Source organism: Crocodylus siamensis, chromosome 2, assembly GCF_052110815.1.
Source record: "Crocodylus siamensis isolate JL-2025a chromosome 2, ASM5211081v1, whole genome shotgun sequence".
NCBI classification, from domain to species: Eukaryota; Metazoa; Chordata; order Crocodylia; family Crocodylidae; genus Crocodylus; species Crocodylus siamensis.
The window spans coordinates 283,207,510-283,229,175 of record NC_143396.1 but is presented as its reverse complement, the minus strand read 5'-3'; the positions used below and the strand labels follow the sequence as shown (position 1 = coordinate 283,229,175).

Genomic DNA, 21,666 nt, shown 5'->3' with positions numbered 1-21,666 from the left:
ACATTAAATAGTCTAAATGCATGCTTATGTCACCTGAACTCCTGCCACTCTTTGCAAATGGGCCAGGCAACTTTTGCTGCTTCAAACTCTTTTGTTCTTCATGCCCAGATCCCCGACTGCAGCTTTCCCTTTGTTAGCATGACTAATTATTAGTGTCATTTTGATCTTTTGGCTTCCAGCTGTAGCAAAACAATTTGTGTAACTTTGCACCCTTTGAATCTTTGTAGTTTATGCATCCTGGATGTCATATTTTCCTATCTCATAGTTTAGTCAGTCTCTTAAGTCTTGTCATATTCACCAGGAGGCTGATTTTGAGTTGTTGTTGTTGCCTTCCTGCAATTTTCTAACACCTCTGCTATTATACTACTTTAGCATATGCAAACAGTAAATGTTGCAGGAACCAGGTGACATACTGTAATGTACAGATCAGCTCCTTGTGCTTCACATCTTATTTAAATGTTTGCTTTGTCTTGTGCTATTACAGACCCTACCTTCTAAACATGAAGGGGAAGAAAATACTCTGCACCCAATAGCTGAAGACTTGGTTACTGACTCCAAAAATTCAACATCACTAGAACTTCTTGAGGAAAAGACCATACAGGAAAATAACTTACCAGTGACAAATGGTCCTGCTCCAGCGAGGCAGCGAATGCGCTCTTTTGCTCCTCAGAACTTCGTATTTCAGCCATTAGATGGCTTAACAGCTTACAAAGTTACACCCATGACTCCTTCCAGGGCAAACGCATTTTTGACACCTAGTTTCACATGGAGCTCTCTAGTGTAAGAATCTTCTCTTGTCATTCAGCTTCCTGTTGATGACTTCCTAAATGATTAAGAACTGTCATTGCGATTTTATGTGGAAAGCACTCTGATATTTAGTCTAAGGAAATGTATGAACTGAATGGACATCTAGCATGTAATAAGAGCACTCTCCAGAATCCTATAAAAATCACTATCCCCCAAGTCCACATTTGACAAAGGAATGGTAAAGGAAGTCCCAGACTATAATCCCATGCCTTAGAAGTACAGGATTCCAAGATAATGTGGTGTCTTAATATATACTATGAAATACACACTTTCTTTTGGGTTTGGAAAAGCCCCTCCTCTCAGAAAGCAGTTGATCTAGATTTCATGGAACATGAAGAGCATATGATTATGGGTTGGAAGGGACCTTGAGGGTAATCTGATCCAACCCCATGCCTCAGTGCAGGAATGCTTTTCCTGAATCATCCCTCAGCAATGCTTATCCAGCCTCCTCTGGAAAACCTCCAGTGAAGGAGGTTCCAGGGCTCCTCTGGGCAGTCTGTTCCACTGCCTCGCTCTTCTAACAATAGGAAGTTTTTCCTGACATCCAATAAATAGACACTGCTGCACATTAAAGCCATTGCTTCATGTCCTGCCCTCTACAGCAAGGGAGCATATACGTTCTCCCTCTTTGACAGATTTTCAAATTTTTGAAAACTTGTTATTTCCCCACTTAACCTTTTTCTCCAAGATGTCTTGCCCCTTTAATTGTGTTAACTGTTGGTTATCTTTGCCAATTTTAAAACCTGCTAAAAAAAATTGCTACTCTTACTGTTCCCTAGTATGGGGTCAGAAAAAAATTGCAGAGAAGCCGTGGCACAAAAGTCTGATTCAGAAAGTAACACTTCAGCTGCTGAGAGAGGCACTGATAAAAGCTCTGAACAACAGCAGATTCCTACAAAATCTCCAAAAGCAAAGAAAGGTGTAGTATTGTGATTCACTTAATTTACTCCTCCTTTTGCCAAATACTAAAATAGTATAATTAAAATGTCCCTCACTTATTTTTCAGGCTCTCTCTCAAATGAGGAAGGTGTTCAGAAATCAAATGAAACTATTCCAGTGTTTTCAGATGTCTCAGCAATGGAAACAAAACAGGATAAAACAGAAGATCGAGAGCATGATGTGCCCTATTTTAGGTTTTTGTTAATCCTTGTTCATTCTCCTGCAGCTTTTCCTAGGAGTACTTAAAATGGACAAATAGCTTAAATATGTATTGGATTGTAGCTGTATGTCACATTTTTCTCAGAATGAACTAAGCAAATCCTCCATTCTTATTCTGTTTGTTCCTTTGCAGTAGACAGTGCTTTCACTTGCTTTTGCTTTTGCTCGCTTTTGCTTTCTTTCATAAAGGCTAATGCTTTAAATCAAGAGGAGCAAGCTTGAGAGTAAGAGCAACTATCTCCAAGTGTTTGCTCAAGTCATAATTTCCCAAACTGTGTGTTATGCCTTGTTGAGGAATAAGTGACAATTCGCTGAGGGGAGGGGGTGGAATGAGAGTGACTGACTTGACAACCCACCAAGCATGGTTGACTTTACAACCCGCTAGGGTAAACTCCAAAGTTTTGGAAACACTGGCTTAGACTAGACCAGCAAGCTTAAAAAAAAAAAAATCCAATTAGTCCTGTTCCAAAAGGCACTTTTTTGTCAAAATAAAAGATTAAAAGATAGCACCAAAGGCTACCATTGTGATAGTGGCAGACTATTTTTAAACTTTTATTCCCACCAATTCTTTACCTTCCCTTTATTTTTTTAGAAATGTTCTTCAGTCTGAGACTGAGAGGCTGATGTCAGAGTGTCTCCAGTGGGATGGAAAATGTGATCTGGACATCCCAGAGGATGGTAAGAGCAAACAGGTGGTCAGTCCCAGGGTGGGTTTCTTGTGCATTCCAAGCATCTTGGAGGAAGGGGGAGAGCACTGTTCTTGTATTGTTTTGGCCATTTAGTGTTGTCTGTAAAATTTAGATTGGTTACTGGGCAAAGCCGTATGGTTTATATGAATATTTTAATGTGAGACTGTTCACATTAGAAGTAAAAGTTAAGTGGGGAGTGCTTAGCATGGTGGCATTAGGTATTCACTAAAGAAATGAATGGAATTCTTCAAATTCAGCAAGAAACACAAGTAATACGAAAAATGTTACATCATATTGTAAACTAGTATATACATAATTGTTCTTTTGGGGAGGGGGAATGACTGTATATATAAGGTTCCCTTCTAAAGTTATATGAAGAAGTGTATTTGAGGAATGGTCTGCAATGTATGAGGACTATAAGTATTGTTTGGGATGCTGCCAATCTGAAGTCTGATTACATAGCAGGTAAATTCCAGCACACAGATTCACAGCAGTTTAGGACTGGAAGGGATCTTGTAAGATCATTGGGTCCAGCCCCCCTGCTCTGCGCAAGAAAGACTGCTGGGGTCAAATAACCCCAGCCACGTGTTAGTCCAGTCTCCTCTGAAGATCCCCAGGGTAGCACTTTATACTTGATCAGTTAAAGCCACTTTGCTTATCAATTGAGGGATACTTTTGAGGCTTTGCTTATCAATTGAGGGATACTTTTGAGGCTTTGTTTTGGGGTTTTTTTTAATAACTGACTTCTTGTTGCCATTAGCAAAAGATCTGATTCGCACAACAGTTGGTCAGACAAGACTGCTCATAACAGAAAGGTTTAAACAGTTTGAAGGACTGGTAGATAATTGTGAATTCAAACGTGGTGAAAAGGAAACAACGTGCACAGATCTGGATGGATTTTGGGATATGGTTAGTTTTCAGGTATGTACTCAATGTTAAGCAAAATACAGAAACACTGCACAACTAATATAATTTTTTTCAATGTGTTGCGTTCTTTGTGTGGAACTTGCTCTTGGGTTTTAGACCCCGGTATTTTGTATTTACTGCCTCAGTGGTCTGGTTACCAGTTCTTAGCCAGTGTGCTAAGAAAGCTATGCGGTAAAGTCCAAACTTCAGTCTGGTACCAGGCTGGAAGCACTATAAGAGACTAGAACAGAGAACAGTGTTTACAACTCATTGGAATCCGGTGGGGAAAATGAGGGTCATAACAGTTCAGATGCATTTCCTAAAAGGGAATTTATTTTTGTCCTTTGCATTCTCTCAAGAAAGGGGGTGGATCTGCATTCTGTAAACTTGCAGGCATCTTGGGGGGAAAAAAAAAACCTTTGGTTAATGAAGGTAGTTCTGCACCTGGAAGATTGGTGTAAACTAACACTGTGTTGCCGGAGAGGTTGCAGAAAACTTTTTGCCTAGGAGGAAGAATGGGGAAGCTGCAGAGACAAATTTGAAATAATTCTTTCCTCCTTGTTCAGTTCCTGGTGTATACTGAGTGGCAGAAGAAAATTTGTGGAATAAGACGGATAATATTTCTAGGGTCAGTCTACCATGAACAGATCCATCTGGACCTCCACTATTTAAGGGATTAACAAAACATATGTAACAGCTCTCTGACTTGTTGTTGAATAAGACTACTGTCTTGCTAGCTTGTGATTGTAGTTTTCTCATGCCCTAAGAAAGGACCAAACAGACTATGAAGGTGTCTGGAAAAGGAGGCAGATATAGCAAACAAGTCTATACTGAAGTGTTTCTGCACAGGGAGTTTTGGTGTTGCCACTTTTGGGTCTATTATATAATGTTTTCCATAATCCTTAGGAAGAAAACATCTTTGATAGAACAATTTCTAACATTCAATGTTAGTTCAACATGAAGAGTAGGCTGTAAGCTGACTCCTTTAATTATAGGAGCTAAGTTCTTCTGGATGTGATTGTACACTTACCACATGAGACTTAAATTAGATGTTACAAGTTCCCTTCTGAATAATGCAATCATCTTTTAATCTAATGTTTGAGCGTTAGTGTAACACTTACATGAAATGTATTACCTGGGAGGCTTTGGTACATTTTTCTTCCACTCTGTTGTAGTTCAGTCTGCTTCTATATTTAATGCAAAGCTACCAACATACGCAAGCTGTTCTAAAAATAGTTTGAATAAAGCAATCTATCCATTGTAATGGTGTCATAAATTAGCCCTGTTCCCTTTTTCGTTCAACAGGTAGATGATGTGAATAAAAAATTTGATAACTTACGGAAGCTTCAAGAGAACGGGTGGCAGCCAGTTAACATCCCAAGCAAAGAAGTCATCAAGGTATTTCTAAAAATTTGGTTTAAGATACTAATTGACAACAACATGAACTGTCTAAGGCCATTAGCAGGCATTGCATTTGTATCAGGAGAAAAGGATTTCTCTTGACAGAAAAAGAGAGCATACCACTGTTCAAAGGCTTTCTTGTGGAAGAAAAATGGGTCTTCTTCAAGGAAGTTCTACATCTTCCAACCAGGTAGATGTCTCCCTTCTTGCCTAAGTTGAATGGCTATATGCTTCCTCAATGTTAAGGATACCCAGTGTCCCATACTTCTCGGCTTTCCCTTCCTTTTTCCAAGGGAGTGTTTGTTGGAATTGGGGGGGTGGGGAGGGGGGCATTCTAAGGTGGGAAAAGAAGCCTCACTTCAGCCTGGAGGAGTACAGCTGCAGGAGGCAGGTGTGCTCAGGTTTGGAGTTTTTCCAGAGACCTAGAGGATTTCAGATTTGGGAGAAGCTATCCTTGTCCTGGTTCCCAGCTCTTGGGGTTTAAATGCCACCCTTTCTTGCCACTCTCCAACCTTGTTCATGGCTCTACTGCCTTTTAAATGCTGCATGTGCCACCCAACTGGGTGGCACCCACAGCAATTTAAAAGCTAGGACCTAGGGTCCAGTGATAGGGAGTAGAGGTTACAGTAAGGAAAAGCAGGTCTCCATGCAGGCTGGAGTAGCCAGCTGGAGTGTGTGGAGGCAATCAGTGTGCCAGTAGCCAAATGTGGCGAGGATCAAACAGCTGGGAATTTGTGCACCCATAGTGAAGTGCAGGCCAGATCTGTTCCACAAGCTGTGGGTTATAGATTCATAGATGTTAGTGTCGGAAGGGACCTCAGCAGATCAAGTCTGACCGCATGTCTAGGCAGGAAGGAGCGCTGAGGTCAGATAATCCCAGCCAGATGCCTGCCCAGCCTTCTCTTAAGCTGTGGGTTGCCTTGGTAAAAGTAACTAACCTTAGAGAAGTGCTACAGCTGGAGTTAAACATTCAGTTGGGAATAAATCAATCCAACACCATCAAAAACACCTTGAGAAGCTGGATACCTTCAAGTCAGCCAGCCCTGACAATCTGCACCATAGGGTACTCAAGGAGCTGGCAAGCATCATAGCCCAGCCTCTGGCACAGATCTTTGAAAACTCCTGGTGCTCTGGTGTAGTGCTTGAAGGCTGGAAGAAGGCCAATGTGTGGTGCCCATCTTCAAGAAAGGGAGGAAAGTGGATCTGGCTAACTATAGGCCCATCAGCCTGACTTCTATCCTGGGGAAGATCTTAAAAAGTTTATTAAAGAAGCCATCCTTAATGGACTGGCTGATGCCAACATCCTGAGGGACAGCCAGCACGGGTTTGTTGCGGGTAGGTCTTGCTTGACCAATCTCATTTCCTTTTATGACCAGGTGACCCATCACCTGGACAAGGGAGAAGAGATTGATGTCATATATCTTGATTTCGAAAAAGTCTTCGATCTGGTATCCCATGATCACCTCTTGGCGAAAATGGCCAATTGTGGCCTTGGGTCCACCACAATCCACTGGCTGGAAAATTGGCTCTGTGGTCAGACCCAGAGGGTAGTAATTGATGGAAGTCACTCATCATGGTGCCCTGTGACCAGTGGGGTCCCCCAAGGCTCTGTCCTTGGACCCATATTGTTCAACATCTTCATTAATGATGTGGACATTGGAGTCAGGAGCGGACTGGCCAAGTTCACTGATGATACCAAACTTTGGGGCAAAGCATCCACACCAGAAGACAGGTGGGTGATCCAGGCTGACTTGGACAGGCTCAGCAAATGGGTGGACGAGAACCTGATGGTGTTTAACACTGGAAAATGCAAGGTTCTCCACCTTGGGAAGAAAAACCTGTAGCAATCTTGTAGGCTCGGCAGTGCTATCCTGGGTAGCACTACGCAACAAAGAGAGACTTGGGGGTCGTCATTGACCACAAGATGAACATGAGCCTGCAATGCGATGCTGCGGCTAGTAAAGCAACCAAAACATTGGCTTGCATCCATAGATGCTTCTCAAGCAAATCCTGGGATGTCATTCTCCCGTTGTGCTTGGCCTTGGTGAGGCCGCAGCTGGAGTAGTGCGTCCAGTTTTGGGCTCCACAATTCAAAAAGGATGTGGAGAAGCTTGAGAGAGTCCAGAGGAGAGCCACGCGCATGATCAGACCTCAGGAAAACAGATCTTACGATGACACGCTGGGAGACCTGGGGCTCTTTAGCCTGGAAAAGCGCAGGCTCAGGGGTGATCTGATGGCCACCTATGCGTTTATCAGGGGTGACCACCAGGATCTGGGGGAACGTTTATTCACCAGAGCGCCCCAAGGGATGACGAGGTTGAACGGTCATAAACTCCTGCAAGACCATTTCAGGCTGGACATAAGGAAGAAATTCTTTACTGTCCAAGCCCCCAAGGTCTGGAACAGTCTGCCATCGGAGGTGGTTCAAGCACCTACATTGAACACCTTCAAGAGTAAATTGGCTGCTTATCTTGCTGGGATCCTATGATCCCAGCTGACTTCCTGCCCTTTGGGCAGGGGGCTAGACTCAATGATCTTCCGAGGTCCCTTCCAGCCCTATTGTCTATGAAATCTAAAAACCATAACTGAGCATCTACTGCTTCCAATCCAGCTTGCGAAGCCACTGTCAGTGCTTCCCCTGCCATGCAGCTGCTCTTGCTTCTCCCTTCCACCCATGTGAGACTGCACCCCCCTTTTCCCCTCCAGCTCTGCAAGCAAGATAAAATAGCTCCAAAGTCTGAAGCCAGTCCGGGAGCTGTAGGTTGCTGACCCCTGCCCTAGTTGATAGGAATGTCTGTATCCCACTACTCGCAAAACCCTGAACAAAAGGAAAAGGTTTGATAGTGAGATGTTAATTGTGCTGAGAGTAGTTTTGAACTGCAGGCTTTAAGTTCAGCACTTCTTGAAGAGAAATGTTTGTGTTTCTGCCATCCCCAAAATAGATGAATGCTAGTACAAGAGGTCATAGAGCTGAGCGTGTGGGACCTCTTCAGTGAACAGATTCCCTGTTTATTACTTCTGTAGTAGGAAAGCAGCTTTAGTTTAGCTGTAGTTAGGATAAGCGTTGATCTATATTCTCTCTCCTAACTTTCAGAAGAAAGTTGTCCGAGGTGGAATATCCAAGCCCAAAGGGGGGGCTGCTGAAAAAACGGCCAGAAATCGTTTTGCTGCTTTCAGAGCAGTAATGAAGGATAAAATGAACCAGGAAGGAGACACTGAGCCTACAGTCCAAAAGATGCCAAAGGAAGTAGAAAAAGTGGTGTTTGAGGCTGGATTTTTCAGAATTGAAAGTCCTGTGAAATCTTTTCCAGGTCAGTACATTTTATTCTTATTTCTGTGACTGGGGGCTACTAAAGGAACTCATGCTGGGGCAACAGAGGGGAATTTGCTTTGAATTGGACCAGATTTGTCTAACTGCAGCTCTTCTGGATGGTGGTGTTTCACCTTAAAGATCATTACAGAAGGGAACCTAAGGAAAATATATTTTGCACAGATATGTCAATTTTAATTAATTTCTATAAACTGAGGTGTCTGCTGTACAAGTTCAAGGTAATGTGAAAATGTTTTGTCAAGGCTTATCAGTATCTAGTTCACTATGAAGCTTTTAAGCTATATACTTTTGTTAGTTATGTGAGCAGGACAAAGCTTCCGGATCTTGACAAGGAGATTTATGCCTTTTAGAAGAATCATAGAGAAGTTGGGTTGGAAGGGACCTCCAGAGGTCATCCCTATGTAAACCATCCTATACAGATCCATTATCTAACCACTTAGTAAACCTACCATCAATTCTGACACTACACAAAACAACACCTTAACTTGCCATGGGTAAAGCAGGGGGACCATGGCAGCCAACATCCTGCTTCTGTAAAAAGTTGTTAATATACAGTCAAGAGGTTCTAGGTAGTGCTCAAGGGATCCCAGGTAGAAGCACCATGTTGGTCATGTAGTTAAGAGCATACTGTATATTATTATATACTGTATTGCAGCTTGATTGACAGACCAGTATTTTCAGTACCTGGATCCTGAGCCATTAAAGAGAGCCACTTAACCTTTTTTGTGCCACCTTTCTAGATGTTGTTAGTTGCTCAGTTGCTGTTTTTCTTTGATTCTATTCCATATGATGAACACTAGTAATGTTTTTTGAATGCACCTCTAATTCCTTGAGGCCTTTAAGTGAGAAGGATTCAGCACTGGGATCTTCTGGCAAAACTAAATCAGAGTTGAATCAGAATGATTTATAAACTTGATGGTGCCATTTAAAATCTAATTCTTAAAGATCTTTATTAATACTAGAAATTAAAGCTAAAATAAATACTAACTATATGCTGTGTATATCTTCATTAGTTTGGTCAGTAAAACAGGAGTGTAAACTGGTCAAGTCTGTTTCCTTCAAGTTTTTATAGTAGCATATTTTTTAATGGAAAGGATGTAAAAACTGAAGATTTGTGCTAGAATAAATTGAATTGTCATGGCTTTTAAAAATTTTTTGGACTCTTAAGCTGTATTAGTGGCATCTACAACCTAGTTACTACTACTTATCCTACTGGCAAATGGTGAAAGTAGTAAATTAGGAAATGTTTCTAATTATAATTTTGGTAACGCATGTATCCTTGTTCATAGAAACATTTCCCATCCAATGAAACATTAAAAACTTTTTTAGGTTTGCTTTGCAAGACACCTGGCAGAACTTCCCAGCGGGTTTCTAAAACTATGACAACTCCAAAATCGCACAGTCGAACTTCACTTCAAAACGCCCACGGAATTCCCTGCAACTCTGAGAACGCTGTTACAGCAGCCAGTGGTTTCTGTGCCCCACAAAATTGTAATACAATCCAGTCTCTGTCAGAAAAAAACCTGTTGGGCAGCAATCCTGAGCAAAGGTAAATACGCAAATGCAGCTTCATTTTAACTAACAGAAGTAACACATTAACTTTTTAACATAAAGATATGGACATGATTACTATTAACACTTAATAAATTTTACTTTTTTAAAATGCTGCAGGGGTAAGTTGTTAGCTTGTTTTCCTTCCTTCACCACCCTCTGGTCATTAGTAGGCCTTTGCTTCTAAACATAACTTCACTGTGTGATTTATATATGTACTCTTTGGGCAAAAAAATATTGATATAGCTAACCAATGACAAAAATACCAATATAATGGTGTAACAAACCATATAATAAAAACCAGTTTAAGTGAAAATCTGAAGTTTTGAAACGACTGAATGTTTGAGTTTCTCTTTCAGTGATTTTCCAGCTGCAGAAGAACAATGCCAACTGATACATGTCAAAGCAAAGAGAGAGAATGTAAGTTATACAATGAAACATACATAAGTATGTGTTATAAATGCAAGTATGTAGTGAAACCTGTAAATATTCACTCTTGATTCGAATGATCTTACAAATTTTACACATTCTGCTTGCTGAGCATAAGATGTGAATTATGTAATATGCTAATTGTTACAGCAGAGGAACAACAAATGTACAGCAGTTTATTTTGGCAGTTTTAAATACCTGAAAAGAGCAGTTGCAAATTGTGCATAATGTAGATTTATGGTAATACTGCAGCCTACATCAGTAAAAACTAAAATTTTCAAGTATAGGGTGCTGTAATCAGAAGTTACCATAATTAACTATATCCTTGTGTTTTAATTACATGGGTATTCACAGAAACCAGATTCTGCCTGTAATGAATCAGAGTAAAGGATTTAAAATGGCCAGATTTCTCTTGTGTAAATCTACAAGATTACTAAATTATTCTGGAAGACACTAATTCACTGATTCTCAACCATAATTCTGGGGCACTCTGACGTGCCATCAGATCCTTTGAGAGGTGCTGTAGTATGCAAGCAAATTATAAGATAAGACAGGTTGAGGCTTGTCCCTGCCTGGATGATCCTCCACCCCTACTGCCGAGCCTCTCTGTTAGTTGGTAAGCACTGTAATGTATAAATTAGCTTTTGAAATTGGGTGCGACTCAATTCACAAAAATGATGGATGGATGCCTCAAGTCCAGTGAGGGGGTGCCTTGGCTCCAAAAAGGTTGAGAACCACTGCTCTAGCTGCTCCCTCTTGCAGTTCTTTAATGGTGGAGTGGTAGTTTCTAGTGTAACTTGGCTTATGGCTGCCTTGGTCCTGACTCCATATTTTGTGTTTTCCACGTTCAGAGTTTTTTCACTGAAAACAAGGTAGAAAATAAATTAATTTCTGACTTGAACAAATCCCTACTTAAAAACTCTTACAATCCCATGTTTTCTCTCTTCCCTTTTGACTCTCTAGGAAACAAATGTAGCTGCCATGGAGGTGTGTTTACTCTCAGATGACAGAAGCAGCTCAGTTCCTTTTACTCAAATGTTGGAAAACCCTGAGAATAAACCCTCAGATATGACAAGGGAGATGGAGCTTTCTACTACAGATATAACAGGGCAAGATATTGTCATGAGCAGCCCAGAGAAGACTGCTCAGTCAGAAACCAATCTTGCTGAAGAACTGCATGTACTGGAGCAGAAATCAGGTGGGCTGCTTTATAGCTGTGGTTTGCATCATAGAGAAGTAGGGCTGGGAGAGACCTTCATAGGTCCCCCTGTTTGAAGCTGGATCATCCCTATTCAAATCATCCTGCACAAATCCATTGTGTAACCCAGGGGTGCTGAACCCCCAGCCTGTGGACCAGATGTGATCCAAGTCATCTGGCCTTCGGGGTTCCCTACAGGTCCAGAAATGTGATGGTGGGAGAATGGTCTCCCACTACCAAATTTCTGGACCCATGGGGAGCCCTGGGCTCAATGCACTGGACTGGGCACCCAGCATGCAGGACTGGGTGGGAGAGCTGCCAAGTCCTAGGGCACAATCCTGGCATGTTGGGGTTAGGGGGCAGTGCCAGGCCCCTAGGGTCCAATCTTAGTAGAAGAGGTTGGGACCAATCCTAGCAGCAGGGGGTGGTTCCAGGCACCCAGGAACCAATCCTGGCTGGAGAGGGCAGTGCTGAGTCCCAGGGCCTGATTCTGGCATATGGGGTTTGATTTGGCCTGTGGACAGGCCCTGCCCCACTCATCTGACCTACAGGGTCAAAGGTTGGGCACTGCCGGTATAGCCTATTAGCAAAACTACAGTCAGCCCCGACATAACTGCAAGGCATAGCTCCCCATCTTGCCATAGGTAAAGCAGAGGGACCATGGCAACCAACATCCTGCTGCTGCAAAAGCTGTTATACGTTTGAGAGATCCCAGGTAGAGGGCCATGTCCCACCACACTATAGAAAAAGGCAGCTGCCGCCCCGCCCCCCCCCCCCGCCAGTCCATACAAGTCTGACCATTGGGTAAAATTCCTTCCTGACCCCAAATGTGGTGATTGGTCTGATTGACCATAAGAGAGAGACCCTTTAGCCAGGAACCTCTGGGTTTAGGTTCCAGCAGGGGTGTTGACACACCCCAGTTACAATCCCCAGCTGTGGCTGCAGCGGACACCCAATGCCTCTGAGGAAGGCTTTGAAAAAATGAAAAACCCACAACCCTGACGCATGTAGGAGCAGCTGGGGAAAAAATTGCCTCCTCGTCTCATGCAGCAACCAGCAAAGCCCAGAAGCATGGGAAATATCCATGGTAGAACAGGCATGGCTATACCTAGATCACCCCTGACCAATGCCTACCCAGCCTCTCTTGAATACCACTAATAATGGAGTTTCTGCAGCTTCCCTAGGCAGACTATTCCACTGCCTCACTGTTCTAACAGCAAAGAGGTTTTTCCTGATATTCAGTGTAACTCTGCTTTGCATCTTCAAGCCATTGGTCCACATTCTGCTCTGCAAAAAGATAAAAGATGTTTTCTCTCTCTTTTTTTATAGCAGCCCTTCATATATTTGAAGACTGCTATCATATCCCTTCTTAAGCACCTTTTCTGCAAGCTAAACATGCCTGTTTCTTTAGCCTCTCTGTGTATGACTTGCCTTACAAGCTCATTTATTGTTTTTGTCACCTATGGACCTTCTTTAACTTCTCAAAGTCCTTTCTAAAATGTGGAGCCCAAAGCTGCACGCAGTACTCCAAGTGAGGCCTAACCACTCCTGAGTAGAGAAGCACTATCACCTCCAGTGTCTTGCACTTAATGCTTCTATTAATGTATCCCGAAACTGTGAATTCACCTTTTGTGGAGCTGCCGCCCTGCAGATTCATGTTAAGTCCTATGATCTACCAGGACTCCCAGGTCCTTCTCTGTGGCGTTACCATCCAGTCAGGTGTCACCCATTCTGTATTTGTATTTTTGATTATTCTTCCCAATGTGTAGCACCTTACAATTGTCAGCATTGAACTTTGTTAGCTCCAGCCTAGCTTTTCAGTCTCTCAGTAGCCTTCTGAATTCCACTCCAATTCTCCAGCACATTTTGCAGTCCCTTCCCAGTTTCACATCATCTGCAAACTTGCTTGAGAAGCTGTTTCTGCCAGCCTCCAAGCCATTAACAACACATTGTAAGGTGGCATTGTTAAGGTTTTATTTTGCTTTTAATCAGATAACAAAATTAAATATATTGGCATTGGAACCTACTGCATTTTCTTTCATAAAACTTGTTCCCAGATAGATGTACATCTTTTGTTTTTGAAAGGCAGATTTGTTCCTGAAAAATGCTGGTAAGATAGAAGTAAGTAACTGAATAATAACAGTTACTTCATTCGTTTCCTCCCTCCCACCCTGCAGAGGCATACCCTGCAGAAACTGCTATTCCTGTATTTCCTTGTTTATAAAGCACCGATTTCTAACTGCTGATTTTTTTGGGAAAAGTGTACATGTTGCATACAAGAACACGTGGCCTGGTATTGTATTGGTGTAGGGCTCCTGGTCTTTCATAATTGAGTATTATCTGGGTCTATGTGGTATTCTCTGACATCTGTGGTACACTGAACAAATTGGTGGCAAAGTAGCTGTGCAAGATCTTGTTTTGTATCTGCCCTCTGATAGGGTATAAATTTGCTATAAAACCTGAAACAAAGAAACTTAGAGGGTTAGGCAGAACTTCCAGAACTATCAAGCAACTGTAACAACTATCAAGCAAAAGTGTAATGTTGAAACAATCTTATTTTTCAGACTCTTTGCATGGAGACTCCACCTCTGAAACTCCTTTTGATGTTGCAGTAGGTCACTTTTAATTTTACTTGAGAGTCTATTTAAAGGATGATGCTTTTCAACCATGGCAGGGGCCTGGACTTGATGATCTTACAGGTCCCTTCTGGTCCTATTATTCTATGATTCTATAACCTGCCTTCTAAATTGCTTCTGTAAAATTATCTGAACTGCTGCAGTGAATTAATTACAGAAGAAGACAGTATCTGATAATTTCTGACTTGGTAATTTTAATGAATGCAGCCCTTCTTCTCTCATCAACTTGTGATATCTCTACAACTGTTTGTTCCTTACTGTATAATCTAGGTGCGGGTTGAGCCAAATGGAAGAGTTGAAATCAGAAGAAAACAAATTCTTAATGTCTATCAAACTGCTTGATCCTTTACTTGTTTCAACTGCCAGCTGTCTAGAAAATCAAACCCTTAGATCTTTTGCTTGTAAAAGTATCCCTCCCCTCTCTCCCCCTTTCCTTCTTGCATACACTTAGCACAAGATCTGTTTTTAACAACCTTCTCTTCTGACTTCTTTCCATCTTACTAGACTGCCTCACCTTTACTATCTTTTAGTCCTGGTCTTGTCAAAAGAGGCCCAGGGAAAGTAGGTGCTCCAGTCTTTTAGAAATGCAGTGGGATTTGGGTGTCTAACTCCTTTTCACAGGAGCCGAAATGTGGATTTCAGCCATAATGGATCCTTCCATGTCCAAAACCGAGCTGGTATCTATTGGCTCATTTCTCATCACAGGAGGAAATTAAAATGCAAGGCAGGGGAGGGAGGAGGGCAGGGGTTATGTGCTAGCACTAAAAAGTTTTTTAATTGGCTAGTGCTGTAGAGCAGTGGTTATCAGACTGTAGTCTGCAGAACCCAGGAGTTCTACAAAAGGTTGGGGCAATGGCAGACTGGACCCGGGAGTAAGGATAGGGGTTTTTGTGGCCAGAGAAGTGATATGAAAAGATTCTGTGACTTCAGGAAGTTTGTTAAACCACTGCTTTGAGAAACATGTCACAGTCCCTTATTGCCACATTGGTGTTAAGATCTTCAACTGTTTCATTAATCTCTGCCAAGAATGTCAGATGTGGTCTGTGGGCCAGATCCCTGTTAGAGCCCTAGGATCTGGCCTGCGGGGTCTTGGACTGTCCCTGTGCATTGGTATGGTGCATGGGCTGGGCCCAGTGCTACACGTGGCACAGCGGGTTAGTCCAGTGAATGTGCTGCCTGCACCGGACTGGCCTTGCATGCTGGCTTTGGCACACAAGAGTAGCCTGAGGCCCATCCAGACTAGCCCCAGGGCCAGCATACGGGGTGGGTCCAGTGGGGCATCCCATGCAGTATGTACCACATGCACCAAGCGCAGAGTGAGGCTGGCATACATTATGTGCAGGACTGGACTGGCTGTTCATGCTGCCTGCAGCACCCTGCTGGATGGCTCCATCACGGCCTTATCTGGCCTGACGCCTACCTGTCCTGCAGCTTTCTGCTGTAGGCTTTCTGCATCCTTAAGAAGATTAAGATTCTTCTAGAAAACCCATACTTTGCCTTTAAACATGTACATCTTAGCTGTGGGGTCTCATTCGATAGCGGGCTGAGCGGTCCACTTTCTTTACTAGTCTTGTGAGCCCTCAATCAAAGCATTGCCCACTGCCTCTTGTCCCTAGGTTTACACATGGCCTGTTAATTGTTCTGACACCTATGCATAAGCTGTCTATTGACAATGACTTTTAGTATGACAAAATCAGTAGGGAAATAAATCTGCTCTTTCTACGGTGCTGGGAAGTGGTTAACTGCTGCCTGAATGTTTGTTTTAATTTTCGTTACAGCCAAATCTCGACTGCAGTCTTCCTTTCACCCCACTCAGAAATGAAGCACAGAAGTTTACAGAAGCTTCAGTATGCAATGACCTAATTGTATTTTCTCCCCTTTCTGCCTCTGGGGAAAAGTGAAGACTGATTTGGAATTCAGTGTGTACATTGAATATTTAAAAACATTTGGAATTACCAGTGTATTTGCCTTGAGCTGCATACTCAGAGTAAATGTCTAACCTGAGATTGTACAATACAGCTTGTTATTAAATGTTTTTCATAACACTTTTTATAAAGCAGATTCTGCAATTTAGCTGCTGTATGGTAGTGGCCAGTGTGTTTGAAACAATATATCTGTATCCATTTGTGGCATGCATCCTGTGACTCCTACTTGGGGATAAAATATTTAAGGCGTAAGCTTTTTCACAGTTCCTGTCCTTTTCAGAATCTACATTTATATTTTTATTAAACTTGGCTTTTCCTGTCTGTCCTTCCTTATATTGTCTTAATTCAATGCATAAAATATGAGGTGTACAATCTATGCTATAGGTACACAGCTGACTGCAGCTATATCTCCTCTTTGGTCTGAGCTCCCCTCCCCATCTCTCCAGGTGTCAATCTTATATTTATCACTCTGGAGTCAAGTATTGCAGTTGTCCTATTCTCACTGGGCACTAAAATAGAGTGTACTGTCCATCAACCATTTTCTCCCACCAGATGTGTCTGGCTATGGCACCTGTGCTCCTGACAATGGGACACTAAACAGCTGTGCTTAGTAACCCAAGCAGCTTTTGTGAAAACACAGCATTATTTCTTTTGAGAGTAGGGACAAAGTATTCTGGAGAAAAGTTTTTAAAACCAGGTTATATGTGTCAAGATTTATTAGGTGATGATATATAAGCAGGTTCCACTTTTTTAGAAACCAAAGATGGTGTCTGTGTGTCACCCTGATTCCTCCAAGCAGTGCTTTTAAACTTGTCACTGTTCCTTTTATCTGAGTTGCTGGCCCTTCTCTGGTGCTGCTGGTACTCCTAAAAACTTCATGTATTTGTAAAATACATTATTCTAAGCTAGCCTCACAGATTTCACAGACATTAGGGCTGGAAGGGACCTCGGAAGATCATTGAGTCCAACCCCCTGCCCCAGGAGCATGAAGTCAGCTGGGGTCATAGGATCCCAGCAAGATAAATATCCAATTTTCTCTTGAAGGCGTTCAAAGTAGGTGCTTAAACCACACCTGATGGCAGACTATTCCAGACCTTGGGGGCTCAGACAGTAAAGAAATTCTTCCTTATGTCCAGCCTGAAACGGTTTTCCAGGAGTTTATAACTGTTTGAACTAGTCATCCCTTGGGGCGCTCTGGTGAACAAACGTTCCCCCAGATCCTGGTGGTCACCCCTGATAAACGCATAGGTGGCCATCAGATCACCCCTGAGCCTGCGCTTTTCCTGGCTGAAGAGTCTCACAGCTCTCAGCCTGTTGTCGTAAGATCTGTTTTCCTGAGGTCTGATCATGCGCGTGGCTCTTCTCTGGACTCTCTCAAGCTTCTCCACATCCTTTTTGAATTGTGGAGCCCAAAACTGGACGCAGTACTCCAGCTGCAGCCTCACCAAGGCTGAGTACAACAGGAGAATGATGTCCCGGGATTTGCTTGAGAAGCATCTATGGATGCACGCCAGCATTTTGCCTGCTTTACTAGCCGCAGCATCGCATTGCAGGCTCATGTTCATCTTGTGGTCAATGATGACCCCCAAGTCTCTTTCTTCTGTCGTGCTAGCCAGCGTAGCACTGTCGAACCTATAAGAATGCTGCAGGTTTTTCCTCCCAAGGTAGAGAACCTTGCATTTTTCAGTGTTAAACACCATCAGGTTCTTGTCCGCTCATTTCCTGAGCTTGTCAAGGTCAGCCTGGATCACCCTCCTGTCCTCAGGTGTGGATGCTTTGCCCCAAAGTTTGGTGTCATTGGCGAACTTGGCCAGTCTGCTTCTGACTCGTATGTCCACAACATTAATGAAGATGTTGAACAGTATGGGTCCGAGGACAGAGCATTGGGGGACCCCACTGGTCACAAGACACCACGATGAGTGACTTCCATCAACCACCACCCTCTGAGTCTGACCATGGAGCCAATTCCTCAGCCAGCAGATTGTGGTGGACTCCTTCCTTCTTGAATTTTTAACTCCCTCCTAAACAACCAATTTAACATTCAGTATGAAACAATTAGAGCAGTTCCAGATGTAGAGCTACAAAAATTACTTTAACGTTGTGCAATGCTCAGTTTTAAACAATACTCTAACTTGCACCTTTTCCTAGCTTTGCTTCAGACCAGTTCTTTCAGATGTACAGTATCTCTTTACAGTTATGATGCTTACTCCTGCATCTTGTATCTGACCGGGTTCCTGTTTCAGAATTAACAAGTAAATTCTGTACTGATGACACTAGATTAGCATCCTCCACTTTTGCTTCAATACATTAACCTGTCTTACCATAGTAGTATTGGATACTTTTTAAAATACTAAGCTTGTTGCCCTGTGGGGTCAGGCCAACTCTCAGGATATCAATATTGTGCTGTTAGACAGGAGGGTATAACACAATTGCATGTATACAAACACACAAATCAATTAGATGCATACACACGCACACTACCAGCTCAGGCACATGCACATTCAAACCAGCCTAGGCACTTGCATATCTATTACCAATTCAAGCACATACGCTATATACCCTAGAAGTTAGACACAGATCACTAATTTGTATATCATGCACACAATGCCATATATATACATACACACACACACACTCTCACACTAGCAACTCGGATACACACACGTGCAAAATAACTAGTTTAGGTTAATGTACACCTATCACCAGTTTAAGCCCATACATGCTACACACACCAAATGTAGACAGAATCAGTTACCAGTTACCAATACCTGCATATCCAATACGTATGCAGATTACTAATTCATATACCACGCGCACACACACACACACAATGATATCTATATATATATGTGTGTGTATGTATTCACTACCCACATACACACAAGTGAGTTCCTAAGTTGGGTATTGTGATACGTATGTATGAGCTTGGTGTACTTGGGATACCTGGGGAAAGGTTAAGGTAAGAAAGCAGCAGTGTAGGGAGTGAAAGTTGCTGGAAATGAGAGTCACCAGGACCAGAATTAGAACCGGTAGACTAGAGGGGCCTGGGCTGAAGAACTGAGGATCAGGGGTAACTTTAGGTTAAGTGCTCTTAACTGATTAAAAGACAATGCCTAAAGCCTGCAGAACAGGGATGAGGCTGGGACTGGAGCCAGAGCTATGGGGGAGCTGAAAAGGTAGGGGGTAGAGGGAAAATGGGACTAAGGGAAAGTATGGGTGTTAAAGAGGGGCTCTGGGTGTGGGGAGCCAGAGGATGACTCCAGGGCAGTTAGAGAAGATGCAGGGAGCAGCATGAGGTGCTGGGAGCTGGAGAAAGGCTCCAGCTGCTGGAGAAAACTGCAGGACAGCCATGTGGAGCTGGGATGACTACAGAAAGTGTGGGGGAGAGAGACGGACAGCAGAAAATCACAGGAAAAGTGGCAGGAGAGACTGAAAGGCGGCAGGGCAGTGGGAAAGCAGAGAAAGGTAGAAAGTCGCAGGGAAAAGGCAGTAGATGGCACGGGAGGCTGAAAGGCAGCAGGGACAGCACGAAAGCAAGGAGAGGCTGAGAGATGGCAGAAAAGGAGAGGTGGAATTGGGAGGAGATTGGGAAACTAGCAGAGTGGGGGCTGGAGCTGAGAGAGAGAACGAGGCTGGAATTTAAGATAGGGAAGGGACTGGGATTCAGTAAAAAATGACCCAACTCGGGGTTGCAAATGACAGTGGTTTTATTGAACTGGGGAGATGGTGACACAATGTCTTAGTATACACACACACACACACACACACGTTAGAGAGGCTTGGTGCAGGGGCTGAAGTCCAGGAGGAGAGAGACAGAGAGTCCAAATTGTAGGAGGAGGTCTGCAGATAATATCTACCTATCCCAGGCTGGAAGGGGGTCCTTGTCCAGTAGGTGTTGGAAGGGGGGTTGCCGGCAGGGCCTCTGGGTGGATAGGTGGTGTGGCCTGGTGCTGGTCCAGATAGAGAGGGCATCCCCCCTGCGTCTGTCTTGTGTGACCCTAGTGACAGGAGGCATGCCCAGGCAAGGGTCAGCTCCTGGTGTACTGAGCATGTGTGCGCCATGCAGGGATGTGCAGTTTTGGGTGTCTGTAATGGGAGTTACTGGTTCTGCAGGGTCTTTTGTCTTTCAAATGCTGGGTTCTTGTCTCTGTTTCTAGGCAAGGTCCGTGGTTCCTGGATGAATCAATGTGAGGTGATGGCTCGGTTGTTACAGGCCATTCAATAGAGGCCTGCTACCATTGTATTTCAATCATTCCCAATCACTCATTCATCCAAGAACCAATTTACATGGGAGGGATATGTGACTCATACAGTTGCAACATGGGATGCCCAGGCAGAGGACACAAGATGGAGGCTTGACATATAAAATGGAAACTTGACATGACTTTGGTTCACTTACAAGCACAGGCTTAAACCACACAATATCCATATGAAACAGTAAAAGTCAATATGAAAATGATAATAATATAATATACAACAGTAAGAATCAATACAAACCTAATAATACAATATAAAACAGTGGCTATCCAAAACCAAAAATTTGCTACCAAAATAAAAATGTTTAAAGCTTATCCTAAGTCTGAGCTCACTTATACTTATCTATAGGGAATAGAGAGGGAGAGACAAAGTCAGAAATGGGAAGGGGAGGGAATGCATTAAAAAAGAAGAAGAAAAACTGGGGGTTTTGCTACAAGCTCAGCCTTTAGGGAACCTCGTATTTTGTAAAAACTGATTGGAGAAAGAGGAATACAATGTTCTTTAAACTCCTGTGCAGTCAGGAGCTTAGAAAGCATTGTAAATTAAATGTTAGTAGATGTGCATGTAATTCTGCTGAAGGGGGAGTGTCTTTCTAATAGAAAGTTAGTGACATACCTTTTGGTCTCATCTCCATTGATAGCAACTCAGACAGCTATTGGTTGCAGTGCAGTGTGACAATTAATTTAATTAGCCTTAAAAGTACTAAAGAAATGTGACAGCCTGAGTTTGTAACAAAGTACTGTACTCTTGAGATTTTCTTTTAAAAGTAGTGGCAAGCACAGGACTCTTTTTGCTTCACAAACATTAAAACATCTGAAAAGGCAAAGAATATCTGGTTGTAACATACTTTATCTCTTTTGGGGTTTAAATTAAAACCAAACAGGCAAATAAACCTCTCCTTCTGCATCCAGGTATAAGAAAAAATGATTTGGCTAAACTTGCCCACTCTAACAAAAAGGGAAAGAAGATAGCTCAGTGCCTAGGGCACTAGACTGGGACTTGACTCATGTTCGAGTCCTTGCTCTGTTATAGGCTTCCTCTATGCCCTTGGACATCTGGGTTAGGTCAGCCAAGTTCCTGACAGGACAGATATCTAATTTACCTTGAAATTAGTGGACTTGAGTCCAACCCTTATTTGTCACCAGACTTCTGCAGGGCACCTATAAAACTGCATTTATCCTGCTGCTGTCAATCTTCCTTGGCCTGTTTCACCTGTGGAGCCTGGTCAGTGAAGTGTACTTGTAGCCTGTCTACCCAAAAAAGTAGCTGGGGGTAAGACAGATGTTGTTGGGGAGGGAGAGAGGAAGCAAGAAGTTGACCCTAGGCCAAGGGTGAGGAACATGGGAGATTCAGGTTGTAGGTCTTTGCTCTCATGATT

The 21,666-nt window shown here is 42.9% G+C and overlaps 1 protein-coding gene across 2 annotated transcripts in view; it reads left to right on the top strand.

The window, feature by feature from the left end:
• DLGAP5 (DLG associated protein 5) overlaps positions 1-16,352 on the top strand; it is a 39,785-nt gene extending 23,433 nt beyond the window's left edge. The window contains exons 8-19 of one of the 2 annotated variants that reach the window (XM_090034233.1): positions 485-780; positions 1,587-1,726; positions 1,814-1,940; positions 2,558-2,643; positions 3,415-3,575; positions 4,866-4,958; positions 8,059-8,272; positions 9,622-9,841; positions 10,203-10,263; positions 11,236-11,470; positions 14,035-14,081; positions 15,885-16,352. In XM_090034233.1, coding sequence (XP_089890359.1) covers positions 485-780; positions 1,587-1,726; positions 1,814-1,940; positions 2,558-2,643; positions 3,415-3,575; positions 4,866-4,958; positions 8,059-8,272; positions 9,622-9,841; positions 10,203-10,263; positions 11,236-11,470; positions 14,035-14,081; positions 15,885-16,007 — 1,803 coding nt within the window. In that variant the 3' untranslated portion in view covers positions 16,008-16,352. Of the gene's footprint in view, positions 1-484; positions 781-1,586; positions 1,727-1,813; positions 1,941-2,557; positions 2,644-3,414; positions 3,576-4,865; positions 4,959-8,055; positions 8,273-9,621; positions 9,842-10,202; positions 10,264-11,235; positions 11,471-14,034; positions 14,082-15,884 lie in introns of both variants that reach the window. The other variant, XM_090034232.1, reaches the window with a different exon arrangement.
• Positions 16,353-21,666: the final 5,314 nt, after the last annotated feature.